This window comes from Engystomops pustulosus, chromosome 3 (genome assembly GCF_040894005.1).
Source record: "Engystomops pustulosus chromosome 3, aEngPut4.maternal, whole genome shotgun sequence".
NCBI lineage: Eukaryota > Metazoa > Chordata > Amphibia > Anura > Leptodactylidae > Engystomops > Engystomops pustulosus.
Window position 1 is genome coordinate 88,773,356 of NC_092413.1, and position 21,672 is coordinate 88,795,027.

Consider the following 21,672-nt stretch of genomic DNA (forward strand, 5'->3'; position numbering starts at 1 on the left):
TTGTTCAGAATAATGAATGTGGAAAACAGACGCTTGTAGCCAAATTCATAGAATTCAAAGGAAGGCAGCCAATGTAGGTGTCATTTGTATAACACTTTTTGGTTCACCCTGAATTACAGTGACTTCAAATAGTCAGATTTTTATATGTTAAAATAGCAACAGAAAAAAACATAACTATGTGCAAATAAATTTTTTTCTTTCTGTAAACTTCCTCTAGGAAATTACACTGTATAAAAAATATTTAATGCATATAGTATATATAGTATGTAAACTAGAAGCGTTTGAAAAATATTTATCAGTCTATTTGGGATTGACAGTTGTAAATATGTTGTCATTCTTCTACTACGTTTCTATATTCAATGAGTGTATTATCTCCTCTAATATTTCTAATTGCAAGTTTCAATATTTTTAATGTGGCTCTGCATTCTGGACAGGCTAGTCCATTTTGGATGGCCGATCTGCGCCATGAGACGTCATCAGAGGGTGCATGACAGCCTCATAGAGACTCTTAGGCCTATCATAAAGCGAGATCTTTAACAGTGATGGGGTATCCATATTCAGTGACTTTGATGTTAAAAAAGTGATGGGTTTCTGTCTGGTTTCCACTCTCAGAAAAAACACTATTGGAACAGCCTGCATTTATTATTTAGCTCTAAAAACAGATACAAGAAAGAGCAAAGATAAATTTATAGCATTGCCCACTTACCCAAATTAATAAAATTCAGCCAGGATTACCTGACCTAAGACACTTTATACAAGATAAAAAAGAGACAGCAGTCAATAGATCCAGCATCTTTATTTAGAAAAACTTAATCATTCATGCTGCGGTTTTAATGGATTCAGTTAATTAAAAATGTTAATAAAAACAAAATTTGATCATGCCCCTGGGTTAGGAAGATTCTTAATAATTAAAGAAAGGTCTGACTAAGAGCATAATCATAAACTATTAATAAAGCATGAGATTTGTAGATTGGAATTAATTGAGCAAATTGTATACTTTTACATCTATACTTACACACACACATATATATATATATATATATATATATATATATATATATATATATATATATATATACACATATTAAATATTGTTCAGACATACTGGGGCTTATTTACTAAGGGTCCCGTGGCCGCATTTCCGTCAGGTTTTCTGATTATTCGGGGATCGCACACGATCAGATTTTGGCTCATCGGCGCCGGCTTTCATGCGACAGATATGGGGGGGGCAGGCCGTCGGACGATCCAATGGGATTCAAACTGATTGTGGGATTTAACACTTAAATTGTGTCGCAAGACATACACTTACATGCACCAGGAAAAAGAAGGTGAACTCCGGAACTGAGCGGGGAAGCGACGCATGCAGGAGTGAATCGCGCCAGAGTCCATGATCGTCGGACAACGCATTGCTGGGATCGCGACAGGACCGGGTAAGTAAATGTGCCCCACTATGTCAGATAAATCGGTTTTCCCACAAAGTAAGTTAGGCCCTATCCACACAGGGGTTTTGCGCCAGTTTTCTGTCAGACTTTGCACATTCTTTCTAGTAAATGATAAAACGAGTTTAGAACAAACCAAAAAAATAGGGTAAAGTGGAGTGCAATGTATTATGCAATGTATTATATTATAGCATGTGGCTATTCTATATTAGATGTTATAACCCTAAATGGATAGGCACCATGTAGCTATGTTGGCAACTATAATGATAACCTATTGTACCTCCTAACGCATAGGAGGAATGTGATCCAAACGCGTTTGACTTCCAGGCAGCGATCAGATTTAATATGGGTAAGACGTTTTCACATTGTTGATAATTACACTCTTATTGTTTGTTCATATGCTACTTTCTTGTGTTCCCATTTCTTACTGTGCATGTATCCTCATTGCTATTACAGTATCATTATTTTCTGTACAAAATACCTGATCTGTTCGCCTGGATTTCAAATTGTCTTGCGTTCCCCCTGTTGTGGGGCCAAGTATTTTTAACCAGTTATTTGTTTCACTAATAAACTTTATTTAATACATATCGTTTTCATCTTATGCTTTTGTTTGGATCACATTCCTCCTATGCGTTAGGAGGTACAATAGGTTAACATTCTTTCTAGTGTAAACTGCTTGCACAGGTATTTAAGAAGTATCTGCATCAGAAATGTGTCACACGTGACCGTTTTTAGTCACCATGTGACACAAATTAGGGGCGTTCCGGTGATCAGTTGGAACATGCACCAGATTTAACATGCAAAGTCTGTTGCATGGCTTATGTTAAAGGTGCACCACACAAAAGTTGGTGAACTCTGTGGGGCTAGTGCAGGGAAGCACCAGATTCATGATTTCTGGCGCATGATCTTAATGAATATGGCACACCCAGTATTATACATAGGCAGAGCACTTTTAGTGCAGTTTCCTACATTCTTAGAAAATGTGCCCCACTGTAACAGAAACCTTACAAACCAGTGCTAAATTGTGAAAGTGGCTTTTTTTCCCTCTGTAAGCTGCAGAGGTGCAGATTACGGGGAATTTATGATCAGATTTTGAGGCAGAAGACCTCTAAGTGAATATACCCTTTGGGTTCAAGAGTATGACTTATGTCTCGTATACATGCCTGTACAATGGTCATACGCTTACTTACTATAGAGATTGCTGGTCCCTGAGTGCTGATCATAAAGCGATGGGTGCTAGTGAAACTCCTTTACTTGAAAATGTGGATATCCCATAAAAGGGGTTGTCTCAAACATTTAAGTTATCCTCCCACTCTCTAAGGCAGTGATGGCGAACCTTTTGGGGACTGAGTGCCGAAACTACAAGCAAAAGCCACATATTTTTCACATAGTGCCAAATGGCAATTTTAAGTAACTAAAGTAACTCACAGGTTTCAAACGTATTGGCGTCATGAGGACACCAATACACTAGAAAGAAGAAGAAATTCGGATTATTATTGTAGTTTCCCTCTAAAGGTCCCTTAACAGGATGAATCACAAGTCCGGAGAAGGGTCTACAATGATAATACAACTCTGCCAGGACCTCCTTGCTCCTCCTGCACTTCTAGTCACTTTAAAATAGCGCTGAACATGGCACGTACTGGGCTGCCTGTGACTGCAGGAGAAGGTATTGACTCCTAAATGGTGACCTGGGTGATGGCCTGGGTGCCCACAGAGAGGGCTCCGAGTGCCACCTCTGGCCATAGATTCGCCACCACTGCTCTAAGGGAACGGTCAGAGATGGTCAACTGCTGTGCTTGGTCAATTTCTGTCATTCCCATACAATTGTATGGAGCAACATGGGGCATGCTCGTCCTGTCGCTCCCACCACAAATGAGTATGATCCCAGTTCTTTGGAGACCTTCTGGTCACGTTCTTGTGATCAGTGGGGTCCCAGCAGTCAGACCCTCACACATATAGGGCATAATGGATAGGGCATAACTTAAATACTTGGGACAACCCATTTACATAGCCACTTCTGTTTTTTGTAATGTCTGTTTCCATTATTTGCATGAATCATTTGTATCCATCACACTTTGAGCACTTTGCTTTAATAAGTGTACTGTTTATATTCTTTAATAGGTTATCCAGGCTGTCTTCTTTGGCATTTGTGTTTTGTCTGACCTGTCCTGTCTTCTAACAAAAGGCAGTGACAATCAAGAACAAGAGCGTCAGCTGAAAAAGCTCATCTCCCTCCGTGACTGGATGATGGCTGTCTTAGCGTTCCCTGTAGGAGTTGTAAGTACTGTTTACTAGTGAAATGAATGCTACAGGAATGCTAGAGGTTTTCTCTACTAGCACTACGATAAATATATGAAACAGTTGGGGGGTTATTTATCATTAGGTAGGCTCCTTTTGACAGTTCTATGTCTGTTTTTGTAGCTTTGCTGCCCATAAGATTAAAGTGGCTTTGGCCTCTACTTACAAGTTGATTTATTTTTAATAGTTGCAAAATGCATAAAAATTTCAAGCACATACATCAGCAGTGGACTGATGACTACTGCAACTTTTTCTGAAAGTCACAAGTCATGAATCTGGCTATGTGCAGCTTTGTATTAGCCATAGTTTCATGTGTATGCCAAATGAATGAATAGGGAGAAATAGTCCTGTTGACTTTTAAACAGTAAAAAGTCCCAAAAAACCTCAATGCAACTTTTTATGCCTAAAAAGCAAGATAAAACCAATGATAAATAACTCCCATTGAATTTAAAAAGAAAGACATTTTTTGACAAATTGAGACAAGCATTGTATTTCAGAAAATTTGGGGAGTTTATTAAGCATTTCAGTGACATTTCACTGAACATATTTGCATTCAAGTTTGGTGCTTGTCGATCCTATATGGATGTCTGTATTTATGCCTTTTGTATGTGCTGTGAAAACTTTTTTAGCATATTGACCTAATCTAAATACTTATTTTGCATTGGTATAGTAAGTATTTTCGCTGTGACATTTACTGTGTTCATTATTGTTGTTGGGATAATTATTTTGTTACATCAGAGTACTTGCATCATCACTATATTAAACCCTATATAAGTGTTGTAGGAGATTATTTATGTCCTATGTTGACTTGTAGAAGGATAATAAGTAAAAATGTTACTGTTCTATACGAATGTGGAATTGCGGCCAACAGCCCATCTGGAGTTTGGATAATAGATCATGTAGTTTTTATACTCCATAGCATTTATTATGTACGATATGCACTTTATATGTGTATACATTCTTATACTTATTACATTTATTGTTATAGATGTGGAGAGACCTTTTTGATCATATTCTTTGCAGCATATAAGATCTACTATTGCACAATGTGCATTCCATGTGTGTGAATATGCTTTTATACTTATGTCATATATTGTTACTTTTTGATTGTGCAAGCTGCAAAAGTATACAATGTGCACTATACATGTGTGAACAAGCTTTTACAATCATGCCACATATTGCTGTATTGTAGATTAAAAGAATAGGCGTGGCAGAGGTTCTCTACTGTTCCCTATCAGCCCAACCACCATAGTTTGCACAGTTTTCTGTGTATTTCTCTGCACCTCATGATATATAATTTACTCTTCACTCCTTTGTAGCTCTCTCCCTCAGTCTTTGCTCTCCAGACACAGGCCCACATTTATCAAAAAACGGGCAGTCTGTACTAGGTGCAGTTTGCCTATGAAGTGTGCGAGTGCACCAGATTTATGAATTGTAGCACACATTCTTCATGCAACCATTTCACTGCTGGTTTTTACTACTTATCCTATGCTCCTCACTTGTGATGCAAGCTGCTAGGTTAGTCACACTATAGATCCTGTAAGTACAAACTATGGGGAAGATTTACTTATTGGAAACTATTTTTGGATTTTCTGCCAAGCTCTTTTATAAAACCACACAAGAGACATCATGGGAACTATGACACGTAGAGCTATAGTGACCGCACTCTGTTGATAGGTGGTGCTCAATGTAGAATTCTCAATCGACTTTAATCCATATAAAGAACATGGCACTCACCAAGATTAAATTTTTATGATTTTATTTCAGTGAATTTTTCACATAGCATAGCCTTTACCATAGTATATAGTATGTGAAAAAATTCACTGAAATAAAATCATAAAAATTTAATCTTGGTGTGTGCCATGTTCTCCATATGGATCATGGGAACTATGGTCAGAATCACATTGACTGAGCTGAAAGGCATAACAGGAAGATCTTGCTCAGGAAGAAAAATACACAGTAAATGGTAAGAAAAAGCTAACAACACAAAATGGGCATCATTTTGTTTTTCTGAAAGGAGGAAACAGATGTAAAAAAGATTTTTGTAAAAGACCGTCTTTGTAACTGAATGTAGGAGAAAATGGGTTAAATGGGAACAGAAGAGCAGAATAGAAGCTAGAGACAGATCTAATACATACTGGAACAACAAGTTGTAACAAAGCTTGACGGATCCCACTTACTACTATGCAATTCATCAGGTTTCTGTTATGGTTAGAGATGGGCGAATCGATTCGAACGAGGTTGAATTCGATACAAATTTCACATAAAATTTGATTTTCACGAATCCGAAGTCTACATGGATTCGTGGGAACAAAGTTTTTATTTCCCCCCGCTTTTTTAGCTAAATGGGCGCGAACACAACTTGTGACATGGGGCAGAGAACTCTGGGAAGGAGAAAGAAACACCCTCAGAGACATTTGAAGATCTGTAAGCCAATCAGCGACCGGCAGGCTTATGTGATGTCACATAGCCCTATAAAAACTGTCAGCTATTTGCAATCTCAGCATTTCACACTCCAATAACAGGGTGTCCGTTGTTGGATATCTGTATAACGCAAATTCCAATCGTTTTTTTTGTTGCTAAAGTTGAGAGCAAAAAATACGTGTCAAATCCACGTAGTTGATTAACCACTATGTGAAACAGAAAAATGGCAGGTGGAGCAGGCAGAGGTCGCAGCACAGTAAGGGGACGTCGCAGCAGGGGTGACTCTGTGAGGCCAGAACTGCCGTTGTCATCTAGTGGCAGTGTGTTGATCAACAGCCCAAAGGTTGTTGATTGGTTGACTAGGTCACCCAATTCCTCAAATATAACATCTGACAACCCCGGCCAAGAGCCCGTGGGCTCGTCAGATACAATTAGTTGGCATGGCCCAGGAGCAGGTCAGCGGGCCTCACCTGTCCTCAACCATCCTCTGTCCTGTCCATTTCCCTCAGCCAGAGAGCTACTAGGTGGTCTGGGCTTAGAGCCACTATACAGGGAGGAAGAAGTGTTTGAGGACAGTTAGCAGCTGCTTGGCAGTGAAAAGGTGGGGCAGACATCCGCTGCTTTGTGCAGTAGGCAAGCTGTGCATACTGACACCATTGAGGAGAATAGCAGTGACAGGGAAATTGACGATGATGTAGCCAATCACACTTGGAAGTCGGGTGTAGCAAGGTATTCACCATCGTAGGGAAAAGAGTGTGTCCGCTTGCACGTCAGGCAGCAGAGCAGGCAGCAAGTCACTACTGTGGCTGTGAGTCAGCAGGGTGGCAGCAGTGCAAGGACGGGAGCCAAATGGCAGCGGGGTACAAACCCCTGTTCTGAGGTCCAAGTAAGCAGTGGTGCAGAGGCTCAGCGAGGCAGCGGCGTTAGTAGTCACTCAGTGCAGAGTGTTGGCAGTAAAATCACCACCTCGGCGGTGTGGCAGTTTTTTGTTAAGACAGGACCAGAGGAGCAGAAGCAGATTCATCAGCAGCAGCTTAAGTCTGGAGTCCTTAATGAGCAACTTCCTTCACCCATCTAGTAAGGAGGGTAGCCGCCACAAGCAGCAGGTGGTGGCCTACTTGGACAGCACTTTACTACCCCAGATAGAGGATCCCCTGGACTGCTGGGCAGGCAAATGTGATGCGTGGCCGCAACTTCAGGAGTTTGCAGTAGAGAAGCTGACCTGTCTGGCCAGTAGTGTGGCATCAGAGCAGGTGTTCAATGCGGCGGGGGCCATAGTTACCCCAAGGAGAACCCGCTTGTCCACCTGTAATGTAGAGAGACTGACCTTTTGTCAGGATGAATCAGGCTTGGATCGGCCAGGATTTCAACACACCAATGCCTTATGTATCAGATTATATCAGCCATGACGCCTTCCCCAAACATTGCGAAATGAGTCTGGATTCTAACTACCTGCCTCAGCCACTATTGTGATGCTGCCACTTGCCTGATTCCACACAATGCTGCTCCATCTGCCTCCTACCATCTTCACCAGGGACTGGAATTGTCTGCCACCTCCACAATCTGTCATTGTGCCACTCTGTGGGCTTCTGCTGCTGCTGCCACCACCACCTCCACACTCTATCATTGTGCCACTCTGTGGCTTACCAGGTTGCCACCACCTCCACACTTTGTCATTGTGACACTCTGTGGGCTCCTGATGCTGACACCGCCTCCACACTCTACCATTATGCCACTCTGTGGCTTTAAATGTTGCTGCCATCTGTGGGCTCCTGCTGCTGCTTCTGCTGATGCCACCTCCACACTCTATCATTGTGCCACTCTGTGGCTTTAAATGTTGCTGCCACCTCCACACTGTCATTGTGCCACTCTGTGGCCTACCAGGTTGTTGCTGCCACCTCCACACTGTCATTGTGCCACTCTGTGGCATCCTGCTACTGCTGCCGCCACCTCCACGCTTTGTCATTTTGCCACTCTGCAGCCTACTCATGCTGCTGTCAACTGACCGCTGTCTCCCTGGCACACTCTGTTATTTCCATAATGCTGTTTTCACCCTGCACCTCTCTATGACGTTGCCACTATGTTTATTTTTCCCCTTCATTTGATCTGTCAGAAGAAATGAAAAGGATATGCAAATATCCCATTTACTGGTCATCTCTGTTTTGGATCCACTCTTGTTTGTTTTTGGCTTTAGCAATATTGATGATGGATTATTGACCGATTGAAAGTGCAAAATGATCAGTGACGTTGATGCAAAATTACTGCTAACACCCTCTGTACTCTTTTGGGGGGTTTCTACATGTTTACATGTTTAACAGAACAGGTTCTGTTGTAATCTATGGAATCATCTGATGTCAGTGTAAAAGAGTGAACTCTTTGAAGTTATAGTGGGATCTTGGCCCTCAGCTCAGTCCTTTCAAGCTGGCACAGACGTTACCTTGTAAGGTTGCGTTCCTGCTTCGCTTATTTGATGAAGTTGGCCTCTGTAAGAGCACATGGAATTGAAGAATGAAGCGATTTTAAGAGCGGCGGATGTCTTGTGCGTGTCATACTAAAACAGTATTGTTTGAAGACCAAACCACACTCCCTATGCATATTTGAGCATGACACAGTGTTCTACAACACCCTACAGCAGTGATGGCGAACCTTTTAGAGACCGAGTGCCCAAACTTCAACCAAAATTCACTTATTTACCGTGGCGTGCCAACATGGTATTTTAAGCAGCAACTTATTGCTACCTGTCCTTCTACATCTTTCAATTGTATCGGCCCCCTGTGGCCACCAATACAGTGGATAGAAGGAGGGCAAACTCAAACTATCATTGTAGCTTCTCTCCAGGGCCTCTCTGTACAGGAAGAACAGTGGGTTCAGCAGGATGACCTCCAAAGATAATGCACTTCTGTCAACACCTTACTTTCCCTGCAGTTCCAAACAGCCAATAAAGTGTCGCTTTAAAATAGCGCTGAGAGCAGCACCTCTTAAGTTGCCTGGGACTGCAGGAAGATTCAGTGTTTGGTGAACTCTGTCCTTGGACAATGGCCTGAGTGCCCACAGAAAGGGCTCTGAGTTCCACCTCTGGCACCTGTGCCATAGGTTCGCCGCCACTGCCCTACAGGCTCTCTGCAACTAGGAAATACCTGTTTTTAACGTGATTCGTCATGATTAAAGGGCGGCACGGTGGCTGAGTGAGTAGCACTTCTGCCTTGCAGCACTGGGGTCCTGGGTTCGAATCCCACCCAGGTCAACATGTTTGTATGTTCTCTCTGTGTTTGCGTGGGTTTCCTCCCACACTCCAAAAACATACTGTTAGGTTGTGAGCCCCATGGGGTCAGGGACCAATTCAACATGCTTTGTGCAGCGCTACGTAATCTGTGTGCGCTATATAAATAAAGAATTATTATCATTTATGATTTGATTTGGGTCGAATCTAAATTTTCCAAAAATTCGGCGAATTGCTTCGAACCAAATTTAAATAAATTCACCCATCTCTAGTAAGTGTGCATTAATTTACCCAGACGAGCATGCAGAACTTTTTTGTCTGAGATTATTGGCAGAAGCTATACCAAAGGTTGCTAATGAAATGCCCAGTAAAGATATTATCATAGCCTTATAGAAATAATTATTATTTTATGATATACTTTATGCTGTGTTTACTGCTGAGTGAGCAGGATATGATATGACAGACACAGCAGAATACATTGGAAAAGACTGACTGCATATGGAGTTACAAAGTCTTATTACTGTCAGATTTATTGTTATTCAACATGCACACATGTTATTATGAAGAGGCATTTGAAAGTGGAGCTACACTATAATGGACAAGGAAGGCACTGGTGGATAGTGATTATATTGTTCCTTGATTTTCACATGGACTACTGCATGATGAGAGCACGTGGTGGCTTTTATTTCAGCTGAAATTACTTTCTGTAAAAGCCACTTATCTCTTATGATTTATGCGGGAATATCTTTTGTGTAGGTGTTAGTAGAAAGTATATTGAATAACATGGCAACAATATAAAACTATGATATTTTATAAAGGTAAGATAATCTGGGAAAGTGGTGCGTTATTATATACAACATCTGATCAAATCTAAAAAGAATCGCTTTTTAGACATGAATCCCAAAAGCAGCGGTACACTAAAATGGCACTTGGTTTAGCCAACTTTAATGTTGTGATAACGGCACTGTCTTAAATTTGATAATAGGGTATTTTTTTAAATATAAAACATTAACCTAAAAAAATGATGGACCTATGCGTTTTGCACTTGGGATAAGCATTTTTTTTGGTTCTGTCGAATGTTTCATGGGCTAGAATTAAATCTAACAACTTCCGCCCTACAAAAAATCCAAGAATTAATTTAAAGGAGGCCAGACTTGTGGATCCTCAGTAAGGGCTCTATCACACTGGCGTTGTTTTTCAATGAAGGATTACTGAGCCATTGTTTTCACATTGGCTTTTTTTTTTATTCATCTATTGTGAAATTTTTTTTTAAACCTGTCCTATTCTTTTTACGGATCACGGAGCTCAATTAGTCCGGAATATGATGACAGGTCAGTTTTTCACTGATGAGGATTGGGAACTTGTTGTTTTTGTTTTTTTACCAATGTTAAACCTTTTGGGTTTTTTTGTGGATACAAAATGGAAGCAAAACAGAGACAACACACAACGGACATGCAACAACCTAAATTTCTGTGGTTATGGAAACAACTGGACATGCTCACTTTAAACTTCATATTGAACTTTTAAAGAACATTTCTTAAAGGAAATCTGCTATCAAATCTGCCTCTCAGAGCCCTACTGGTTAACCCCTTAACGCTCTGCGCCGTAGCTCTACGGCGCAGAGGTATAAGGGATGTATGAAGAGGGCTCACGGGCTGAGTCCTCTTCATACATAGGTGGGGGTTTTTGCATTTTGCACAAAACCCCCACCGCTAATAACCGCGGTCAGTGCTTGCACCGATCGCGGCTATCAACCCTCTAAACGCCGCCGGCAAAGTCGCCGGCGGCGTTTAAAAGACGGCGGCGCGCGGGCGCCGCCATCTTTTTTCCGATCGCCACGCCCCCGAGCGTCATCGGGGGGCGGCGATCGGTTACCATGGTAGCCTCGGGTCTTCTTTTGACACGAGGCTACATGGTTTATGCAGGTTCGTTACAATGAGCCAGTGGCTCATTGTAATGTATGACCTGCAAAAATGCCATATATTGCAATACTGTAGTATTGCAATATATGGTAGGAGCGATCTGACCATGTAGGGTTAATGTACCCTAGATGGTCTAAAAAATAGTGAAAAAAAAAAGAAAAAAAAAAGTTTAAAAAAGAAAAAAAATTAATAAAATATTAAAAGTTCAAATCACCCCCCTTTCCCTAGAACGGATATAAAACATAACAAACAGTAAAAATCACAGACATATTAGGTATCGCCGCGTCCCAAAATGCCCGATCTATCAAAATATAAAAATGGTTACGGCCGGCGGTGACCTCCGAGGCGGGAAATGGCGCCCAAATGTCCGAAATGCGACTTTTACACCTTTTTACATAACATAAAAAATGAAATAAAAAATGATCAAAATGTCGCACAGACCTCAAAATGGTAGCAATGAAAATGTCGCCTCATTTCGCAATAAATGACCCCTCACACATCTCCGTGCGCCAAAGTATGAAAGTTATTAGCGTCAGAAGATGGCAAAAAATTTTTTTTCTTTTTTGTACACATTCGTTTAATTTTTGAAAATGTATTAAAACACAATAAAACCTATATAAATTTGGTATCACCGCGATCGCACCGAACCAAAGAATAAAGTAGGCATGTTATTTGGAGCGAAGAGTGAAAGTCGTAAAAACTGAGCCCACAAGAACGTGATGCACATGCGTTTTTTTTTCAATTTTTCCACATTTGGAATTTTTTTTTCAGCTTCGCAGTACACGGCATGTTAAAATAAATAACATCACGGGAAAGTAAAATTTGTTACGCACAAAATAAGCCCTCACACAGGTCTGTACACGTAAAAATGAAAAAGTTATGGATCTTTGAAGTTGGAGAGCGAGAAATCAGCCGAAAAACCCTGCGTCCTTAAGGGGTTAATTTAAATTATTGGGCTATTAAATAATAGTAGAAATATAGTATGTTGTACAAGTGATCAAGCAATTGCATGTTAGAGCTCTCTAATGGAACTTAAATATGATAATTTAATAAAGTATTTAAAAAACATGAAAAATGCTATTTTTTTCCATACACATAGATTTATAGAGTTAGTAAACATTAAAAAGTGAATTATTGGGTACCACCATCATAATGAAGACCAAAAAAATCAATATAAATAAATACCGACTCTAGTATAAGCAGACCCGAGTTTAAGTCGAGGTACCTAATCTTAACACAAAAAACTGGGAAAACCTATTGACTTCAGTATAAGCCTAGGCTGGGAAATGCATTGGTCACGGCCTCCAGCCAGTGTAAAGCTGACCATCCCATATCCCCTAGTATATAGCCCGCTGGCCAGCCCCTGCCCCTCAGTATATAGCCTGCCAGTCCCTGCCCCCTGTATATAGCTTGCCAGCCCCTGCCTCCCCAGTATATATCCTGCCAGCCTCTGCCCCCCACTATATGGACTGCCAACCCCTGCAGTATATAGCCATCCCATCCCCCCAGTATATAGCTTGCCAGCCCTCAGTATATAGCTCGCCAGCCCCTGCCCCGAGTATGACAAGCCTTTAATAAAAAAAATTAACACTGTACTTACCTCTCCAATGGCGCCCGTGAGTCCTCCTCTTGTTTCGGATGGTCTGATACCTCTTCGGGTCGTTCGGCTTCTCTTCGGCTTCTTTTTTTTTTTTTTTTTATAGACTCAAATATAAGCCAAGTTAGGTTTTTTCAGCACAATTTTTGTGCTGAAAAACTTGTCTTATACTCTAATATACACGGTAATGAAAATAAATAAAATTCCAGTCTGGGCAGGGACTCTCTAAGCAGACCTTTCATGATTCCTCTAGTGCTTTGAGATGCTGTGTGCTAACAATGTGGTTAGATTATCAGAGTACAGGGTTTATCTACACTTTCATTTAGTTTCTGAACATTTTACTAGTATCTTGCACAGATATGAGAGAGAGATGGGACAGATTAGAGATGAGAGATGATGAAATCCATGAGATGCATATTACTCATGACGTTCTCAGCTCTGCTATAACATCCATGACATACAAATCTGCTGTACTAAAAGCCTCCCTCATCCTCCCCTGGATAAATTCCTTGTAATCCTGTAGCTTGTAGCTTTACTCTCATCACCAGCTGCCGGCAGGAAGTCAGTGGGGGTCATTTACTAAGGGGCCGAATCACGTTTTTCCGGCGGGTTACCTGAATTTTTCCGTTTTGCGTAGATTTTCCCTGTATTGCCCCGGGGTTTTGGCGCATGCGATCGGATTGTGGTGCATCGGCGCCGGCGTGCACGTGACGGAAATCGGGGGACATGGCCATACGAAAACCCGATGGATTCAGAAAAACCACTGCAATTAAAAAAAAAATGTTGCTTGACACGCACTTAAATGCACCCGGCATGGTTTGGTGAACTTCAGTGCACTCCGACGAACTTCAGCGCAGCAGCGACACCTAATGGACATCGGGGGAACTACCTTAGTGAATCGCCGGAAGTCCCGAATCCTCCACTGAGAACGTGCCGCTGGATCGCTAATGGACCGGGTAAGTAAATCTGCCCCACTGTGTCTAAGTGAGCTCGTCCTGAAATGCAACCTAAACTCAGAAGATCCAGGGTCAGGTCCAGAGGCAATCAAAATTGGGTACACCAGGACTGATAGGCACAGGTTGGAATTATATCTTGAAAATGCTGTATTTTTGTTAATAACAGTGAATTAGAGAATGTGTTATTTTGTTATCCAGAGTACATATAAGAAACTTGTCTTCATAGAAATACCCCTTTAAAAATCAGTGTTGCTGGTTTATCATGCTTGATTTTGATGGTAGATAAACCAGAGCCTATCTCTCATGATCAGTCTTCTCTGAGATTTGCTACTTTAGTTCCAGGCCACCAATAGATACACTCATATTTTAATAATAGGACAGGAAAATCCCACAACTGGAACCCCATTTGTTCACTTTATCTGCCCTTAGCTTCCTGTTCCTATTTTATATGTCTATGAGCACTGATCTTGGATCTCTTTGTCAGCTCCTTTGACTTTGTATGAAACAGAAACTTTATGAAACTTCAGTTCTGACTCCAGTTTGTAATAGGACTGATGAAGCAGATTAATTGTTATAATTTCCTGCCCTACGAGTATATATAATTATTACAGGAAAATCCCTTTAAAATTCTACACATTTTTATGTAATGTCTTAATGGTTAAAAAAAAGCCAGTTTTATCAGGCCTTTATTAACCTTCCAGATATAATTGATTGTATCAGATAATTATTACTGATATATTAGTTGTAAACACTATTCATTTCTATTATATACATACATTTTCAACATAATTAACATTGTAATTGTTTAACCTTACAGCTTTTAAAACTTTAGCCAACAACATAATGGTAATTTCACACTTTCTGAATGTTCTATAACTATATTAGTCATCTGAATGAGGGTTGCAGAAATTTAGCTTGCCTCTAAAACAACCCCATCCAAAGTAATACAACTAGTTTTGTAGACACAGAAATGTGTGCAACGCTAAGGGGGTTATTTATCATACTCCAGCGCACGAGCTGGGCTGTCCTTCCAGCACACGGAAGTACATATTGGTACATATTTGCAGATGTATAGCTAAATGGTTTTTTTTTTGTTTTTTTTTTATACTGTAATAGTGAATATGTATTTTTCTCATCTTTGCACTTACCTCTATGAATGTAATTTCTTATAGACCCCATATTTAGCCAATTAAATATTAAAAATAAAAAGTACAGCATGCATGCCTCCATATACTATAGAAATATGTGTGGCAGGTTTATGGTCATTAGCTTTATGAAGCGCAAAATTACCTATCTCTGTGTTGTACTGACGCCTCCCAAATCCCCCTCCCCCGTCATCCAGTATTGAAGATGTGAAGGTTTGGTGACAGCTGGTGACTGTTGCGACTTTCATCTTGTATTGTGCTCAAAGCCAGGTGAATGGCTCCCTATAGACAAGTTTGGTGTATGTGTCTTGTACATTCCCAGGGTATACACGAAACAAACTCCACACTGCACTGTGAAACTATGTTTTAAAATACACTGTATAAAAAATAAAATGGACAAATTAGATAATGCAACTTGTCCTGCAAAATGAAGGCCTCATTTGACTTTGTCAGCAAAAAAATTAAAAAGTTACCAAGCTTTATTGATGTGTTAAAAAATGTGTTTCATCACAACAAACAAATATTTATATTCTTTATAAAACCCTATTCAAAGTGCAATTTTTTTATATTACATTATTTTAAAATAAACTCCCATCCATTCTCCTATTTCCTTACTCATTATTTCCTAGACGCTTCTCAGTGGTTTATGGTAATGCTGTTAAGAGATTAGTGGCAGCTAGCTAATTGCTATAACATTTATTTTATTCTATCTTCCATGTAAACTCTGTTACCTGGTTACAGTAAAGGAACATTATGTTACTTTTAAGTTTTTAGCAAAATATTTTGAATTCTCCAGATTCATCTTCTCTTTATGCTAGAAAACTGGTGAGAAGGGGTCACAAACCGTAGGTTTGAGACTTTTTGACCACCAATTTCTCAACGTATTTTTCGGAATATAAGACGCTTTTTACTATAGGACACACCCCAGATTTAGGATTTCAAGAAAGGAAAAATATATTTTACACCAATTAAAATATCCCTGTTGGTCGCACTTAAACACAGCACACACAGATCTGCTCCATCCATACATTTAAACACACACAGCTCTGCATCATCCATACAGTTACACACACACCTCTGCATCATCCATACAGTCACACACACAGCGCTGCTACATCCATACAGTCACACACAGCTCGGCATCATCCATACAGTTACACACACACAGCTCTGCATCATCCACACAGTCACACACACAGCTCTGCATCATCCACACAGTCACACACTCAACTCTACATCATCCATACATTTACACACACAGCCCTGCATCATCCATACATTTACACACACAGCTCTGCATCACCCATACAGTTACACACACAGCTCTGCTTCAGCCATACAGTTACTCACACAGCTCAGCTATACACACACAGACCCCCACACACACACTTCCGCCCTTCTCCTATTTCCCTCTTCCCCTTCTTCTTACCCTGTCCCAGAGCACCATATCCCCATTCTCAGCAGTATGTGGTGATGTAAGAAGCATGTGATCAGTCCTGTAGGACACCCGGGAGAGGGGAGAGCAGTGCCAGGCTCTCCTATGTGGGAGATTGGGTACAGCTCTATATCAGGGCATCACTCGATCTCCATTACAGTGGTCAGGAGGGTCTGGCAGGTCTATAAGACGCAAGCACTTTTTAGCAAGATTTTTTCTTGCTATAGAGTTCGTTTTATAGTCAAAACAATATGGAAAATGAAATCTACCACCAGTGGTATATAGAAGTTAAAATGCTTAACCTAGTATACCTTTATTATAGATAGTTGCCACTTGAAAAAGTGTGGTTCCACTTGAAAAAGTCTTTTATCTGTATGTAAATTAGGGCTACAGGGGGCATTACCACGGCCCCTTTGGGATCCAACATCACGCCCTTCGCAGCCTTTCCAATCTGCATTCTACCTCCTCTACACCACCTCATACTGTTGTCCACTTCAAATCTGCATGCTACCTCCTCTACACCACCTCTTACTGTTGTCCACATCAAGAGCTGGATGACATCATCAGGCGGGTGGCGGTTAGAGAAACGGCAGTGGGTTAGAAGGGCTGTGGGGGATGTGATGTCAGATTGCAGTGGGCCTGGCGCTTATCTAAAAAGATTGTTTGTCCTGTTTTAAGGCTGCTACTGAAATAAAAGACCAGACTGACAGAATGGAGGACCTGGTTCAGCACCTTGTGCAGGTCAGCACCCAGCAGCAGCAGGCTCAAGCATAAAAAGAGACAAACCAGCTCCTCATTAAATAGATGATCATAGTAACAGAACATATCCAGGTCAAGGAGACCTCAGCTCCACCTAGCCAGGTGGACGGCCAGTGAGTTAGAAAAAGTACAAGAGGGTTGCCGAATGTCAGAGACTGCCAGCTCAGCAATGGGTTGAAGTATTTGCCCCATTTCTCATAGGCAAGGCCCAGAAGGCCTACTATGATTTGTCTCTGCAGGCTGACAGGGACTATGCAGAATTGAAAGCTGACATCCTGTTACCCTGTTACAATCCAAGCTCAGAGAGTGCACCTTTGGAGATAACAGAGGGATAAGCCCCCAAGGTTTAAAGTGTTTGACCTTTTGCACCATAATGAGAAGCTGGTTTTCTTGTGGAGACTATACTAAATCTGGAGGAATGGGCATTCACTCCCCTGTGTGCCTTCCACCCACTATGCCCCATGCCTGCTCTCCACCCCAACATGCCCAAAGTAGCTCATGGATTGGAGAAGCCAGAAGACTGACTGGAAGGGGGAAAAATTTTGAATTTGAAGTTCCTGGAATGTGAAATTGAAAAATTTTTAATTGGAAGTTCCTTAAATGCAGAATTGAAAATATTTATTTAAAGTTCTGGTAATGCAGAATTGAAAAATTTCAAGTGGATTTTCGGGAACTTATTCAGACACTGGAAAAACTAATGTAGGATGTTCACATATTTTGTGGTGGATCCTCTTGTCGTTGATGACCCCACAGATGGTGCTGAACAGCGCCTGCAAGCCATAGAGGGCAAAATTTGGCCAGGTGTCCATTTTTCCCACCCAGAAATTGAATGCGGAGGACCCATTCTTTAGTACCGTGGAGTATAAGAACAATGCATCAGTGTGCAGGCACTGGAGCATATAATGGCTCATGTGGCCAGGCTGCCCAGAGGCAGGAGATGGGAGTCCTCCTCTGCATCTCCCCAGCCACGCTTAAGTGATGTCCAAGAGCTGCTCTAGGTGTTATCCAACTCTTCCTCTTCCTCATGCTCCTGCTTTGTCTCCTACTGTCTCCTATTTGTCTCCTACTGGATCCCTGTCCGCAGCTCCCTATCAGTGTGTGGTCTTTCACCCAGACAGATACATTTTAGCATGGCCTGCTGCTGTTTCCCTATGGCATTGCTTAAAGTGGTGGTGTGGGTGCTGGAAGCAGGAGAGGAAGAAGCGGAGAATCCACCAGGAGGCAAGGAGTGATTTCCGGCAATCATGGATGGGGGCAGAATGTGAGCCAGAGTGCCTCCTACCTCATGTCCAGCCACCAGTACATTAACCCAGTGGGCAGTTAAGGAGATGTAACATCCATGCCTGCGCTTATTGGTCCACGTGCACGTTGCATGGTGCACCTTGTGACTAATAGCAGTTCAAAGCTGACATGTAATTGACCAATGCCTCCACTTGGTGTAGCCTATTGGGGCCTACCAGTACACACTGTCATTTGTATGCTATTACCGGATAACAACACTTTTATGATCCACGTATTAGTGTGTACTATTCACTAAAAAGAGAACTTTTATGATCAAGGTATTACTGTGTGCTATTTTCTGATCCTAATGCAGATTCTCAGAGTGCCCTTTAAGAGTATATATTTCAGATTTTTACCTGTCTCTTGTAACAGCAGCCTCCTCTATACACCACCTCTAGTTTTCAGAATTCCCTGCTTATTTGAATCACCCTATGATGATCGGTATTCTCTCCCTAGACATGAGACTCTTATACTGCACAGTCACATGTCCTGCCCAGCCAATCACAGGCATGCCTACAGATGACATATTTTTGGTTGCTGTAAGCTGCTTTAGCAGTCAATCAAGCAGCTTGGCCCTTTTTCCGGGACACAGACCCGGATATTGAACAGCAGCGCCTGTTCGGTCCCCAGGTTCGTGGGTGCTGAACCTGCCAAATTCGGCACAGACCCAAATTATTCTCTTTGGGTTCACTCATCATTAGTGGTGACATTGGCAGTCCATGTGCTGGGTAAACAGCCTGGTGAACATATAAGAAGTGAGCAGATTTTTTTTTTTCTGTTACTATCTGCTGGGTTGGAAATTTAGGCAGGTATTGGATCATGCCCCTCTGAAAGGAAATAAAGGATAATGATGCCAATGTCACGTGCTGGTTGTTGGATTTCAAGACTTTAATTTTACAGTGAAGCATAGGAGGGGTGGGCTGCAAAGTAATTCAGATGCCCTTTATAGGGTTTATTGCATTCTATCTGAAGGTCCCCAGACTCCCATGGTTGGGCAGAGGTTTGGTATGTACAAAAGCACAAGACGTTATTGTGGATTTTAGATACCTTTCACAGAGGTCCCTGGCCTCAATGAAGTAAAAACCATTATTGCTGGTGTCAGCTGCAATAGACCACTGACAAACATTTTGTTATTTTAGTATATTTGCAATGCAACTAATACGATACAACTTTTGTCTGGACAAGTCAACATGCTGGGTAGGATGGCTGCTCCAAGGGTCCAGGACAAGGTTTACAGGGCCTTTGTAAAGCCATCAGTGTTGGGTGATGGGGAAGGTGTGGTTCCCTACATAAGAGGGAAGCTCAGTGCAATGGTGTTGATGTTAGAACCAGAAGTGGGCCATGCTGTATTTAAAAGTCTGAGAACAGAACAAGGTGCACCTAACCTAGTGGGGGTGAAGTACGATAATTTCCTTTATGATAGGGACTGTTTTTTTGTTTTTATCATGTGCAGCGAGCTCTTTTTTCCATTTGCTGTTTTGGTTTATGTCAACCGTTTTGTTCATCTTAAAGACTACTGCCTAAGCGCTTCTCTGAACACCACTATTTGGGTTAACCCTCACAGCATGTTCAGTAATCACAGTTTGTGGATCTTGTCTTACATGATGAATAAGTTTCACGAATTCTATAGTTAAGTAAAAAATGAACTAAACTACTCTGTGCTGAGATCTATAGTGGATGTGCAAAGTATTCTAGAAACTATTGTAACAAACTATGCGCAAAGTATTCTAGAAACTATTGTAACAAACTATAGTTATGCATTCTAAATCTGATGATTTATGCTTGGCCTTTACCGGTACATTTTTTGCTGTGTTTTGTAGGTCAAATTGATTTTTTTGTGCCAGAGGTAAAAGTAGTCTTACTAGTTATGCATATTAATATACTAAAGCTTCAGACTCTAAATTGAACTGATTACTTTTCTATATCCCTGTCGGAGTTCACCAATCTTCATTTACTGCTGATAAAATGATTTATGTATATTAGATTAGAGACTGAATAAGGTAACAGTGTTGAACGTGTTGTTGAATGTGTTGTTAACTGGACTAGGTCATTTTGGGAAAAAAAAGACCTAGACTGGTCAAATACTGCCCCATGAATACTCATCTAATTGTGCCAGCATTCACAAAAACACAATAGGATCTAATTATTTAGAAAATGTCCTAAATTAGTAAATGTAGTAGATCAGTTAAATAAAGTACACACACGTACATCAGGTCTTACATTGACCCAAACATGAAGCTCATTGAAGTAAATGGGGAGCCAAATTTTAACACCCAAAACACCCCTTGAAATAAAGTAAGGTCTAAAAGGCTGAAAATTGTGAACCACAATTTGCTAGGCAGAGTACTTGAAATAATAACATAACACAAAAAAATAAAGTAATAATAAAGATCTATAATTTGATTGTTGATTTTCGCTGTGCAGAGCAGACACAGGACAGGAGATGGCCACTGGTCACATTTGATCACAGGTCATTTGATCATCACTACGTTTGACTGCTGTTGGTTGGCTCCAGTGTATCCAGTATGGCCAGTGTTGTGGTGAGATGTCATCTCAGTGAGGTAGTGTGCAGTGATGGCATTTACACACATCATCATTACTATGGTAACAGAGCAAGAAAGTCTGTTATATTATCACTGGGATCATAGCATAAGAGGGAGGAGATGTTACTGAGAACTAAAAGATAATGGGACCTGTAGTTTTCAGTGACGGCCATCTTGGTGATAACATTTTGTGAATCGTATATCAAACTAATTAAGCTCCATTTTGTGACTAATGACATTCAGTTTTGTCATATCTATTTATCCGACTATTTATCTATTTTGTATCCGACGTTCTTATTCCTGGAATACCCCTTTAAAGTTGTATTAATCTGGAATTGAAAACTTTGAATTTGAATTTTAAAACGGGAGCCATTACTACAGGTTATGGGGGAGGACAGAGGAGCCTCTTAAAGAAGAAGTTACAGGTCTGTGAGAGCCAGAAGTATTGCTTGTTTGTAAGTGATGTCAATTACATGCCTCTCTCATCTTTGTGGGAGAACTTGCACAATTACTGACAAAATGCTTTTTTCTCCCACTGTAACTGGAAGAAACCTATCTTTATTTTGTGCTTGTCTTTCCTTATCTGGTAACATTAGGATTATTGTGGTCCCTGAAAAAAGCTAAATGGGATTATGTAACTACGTTTGTCAAAG

The 21,672-nt window shown here is 40.9% G+C and overlaps 1 protein-coding gene across 3 annotated transcripts in view; it reads left to right on the forward strand.

Moving 5' to 3' along the window:
* Positions 1-21,672, forward strand: part of AIG1 (androgen induced 1) — a 147,303-nt gene that overhangs the window by 59,114 nt on the left and 66,517 nt on the right. The window contains exon 3 of one of the 3 annotated variants that reach the window (XR_011854133.1): positions 3,561-3,648. The exons of 1 other annotated variant lie outside the window; for it this stretch is intronic. Coding sequence is in view for 1 of the 2 variants with exons in the window: in XM_072141349.1 (XP_071997450.1) it covers positions 3,561-3,716 (156 nt within the window). In the remaining variant the exon portion in view is untranslated. Of the gene's footprint in view, positions 1-3,560; positions 3,717-21,672 lie in introns of those variants that run through there. One more of the 3 variants, XM_072141349.1, reaches the window with a different exon arrangement.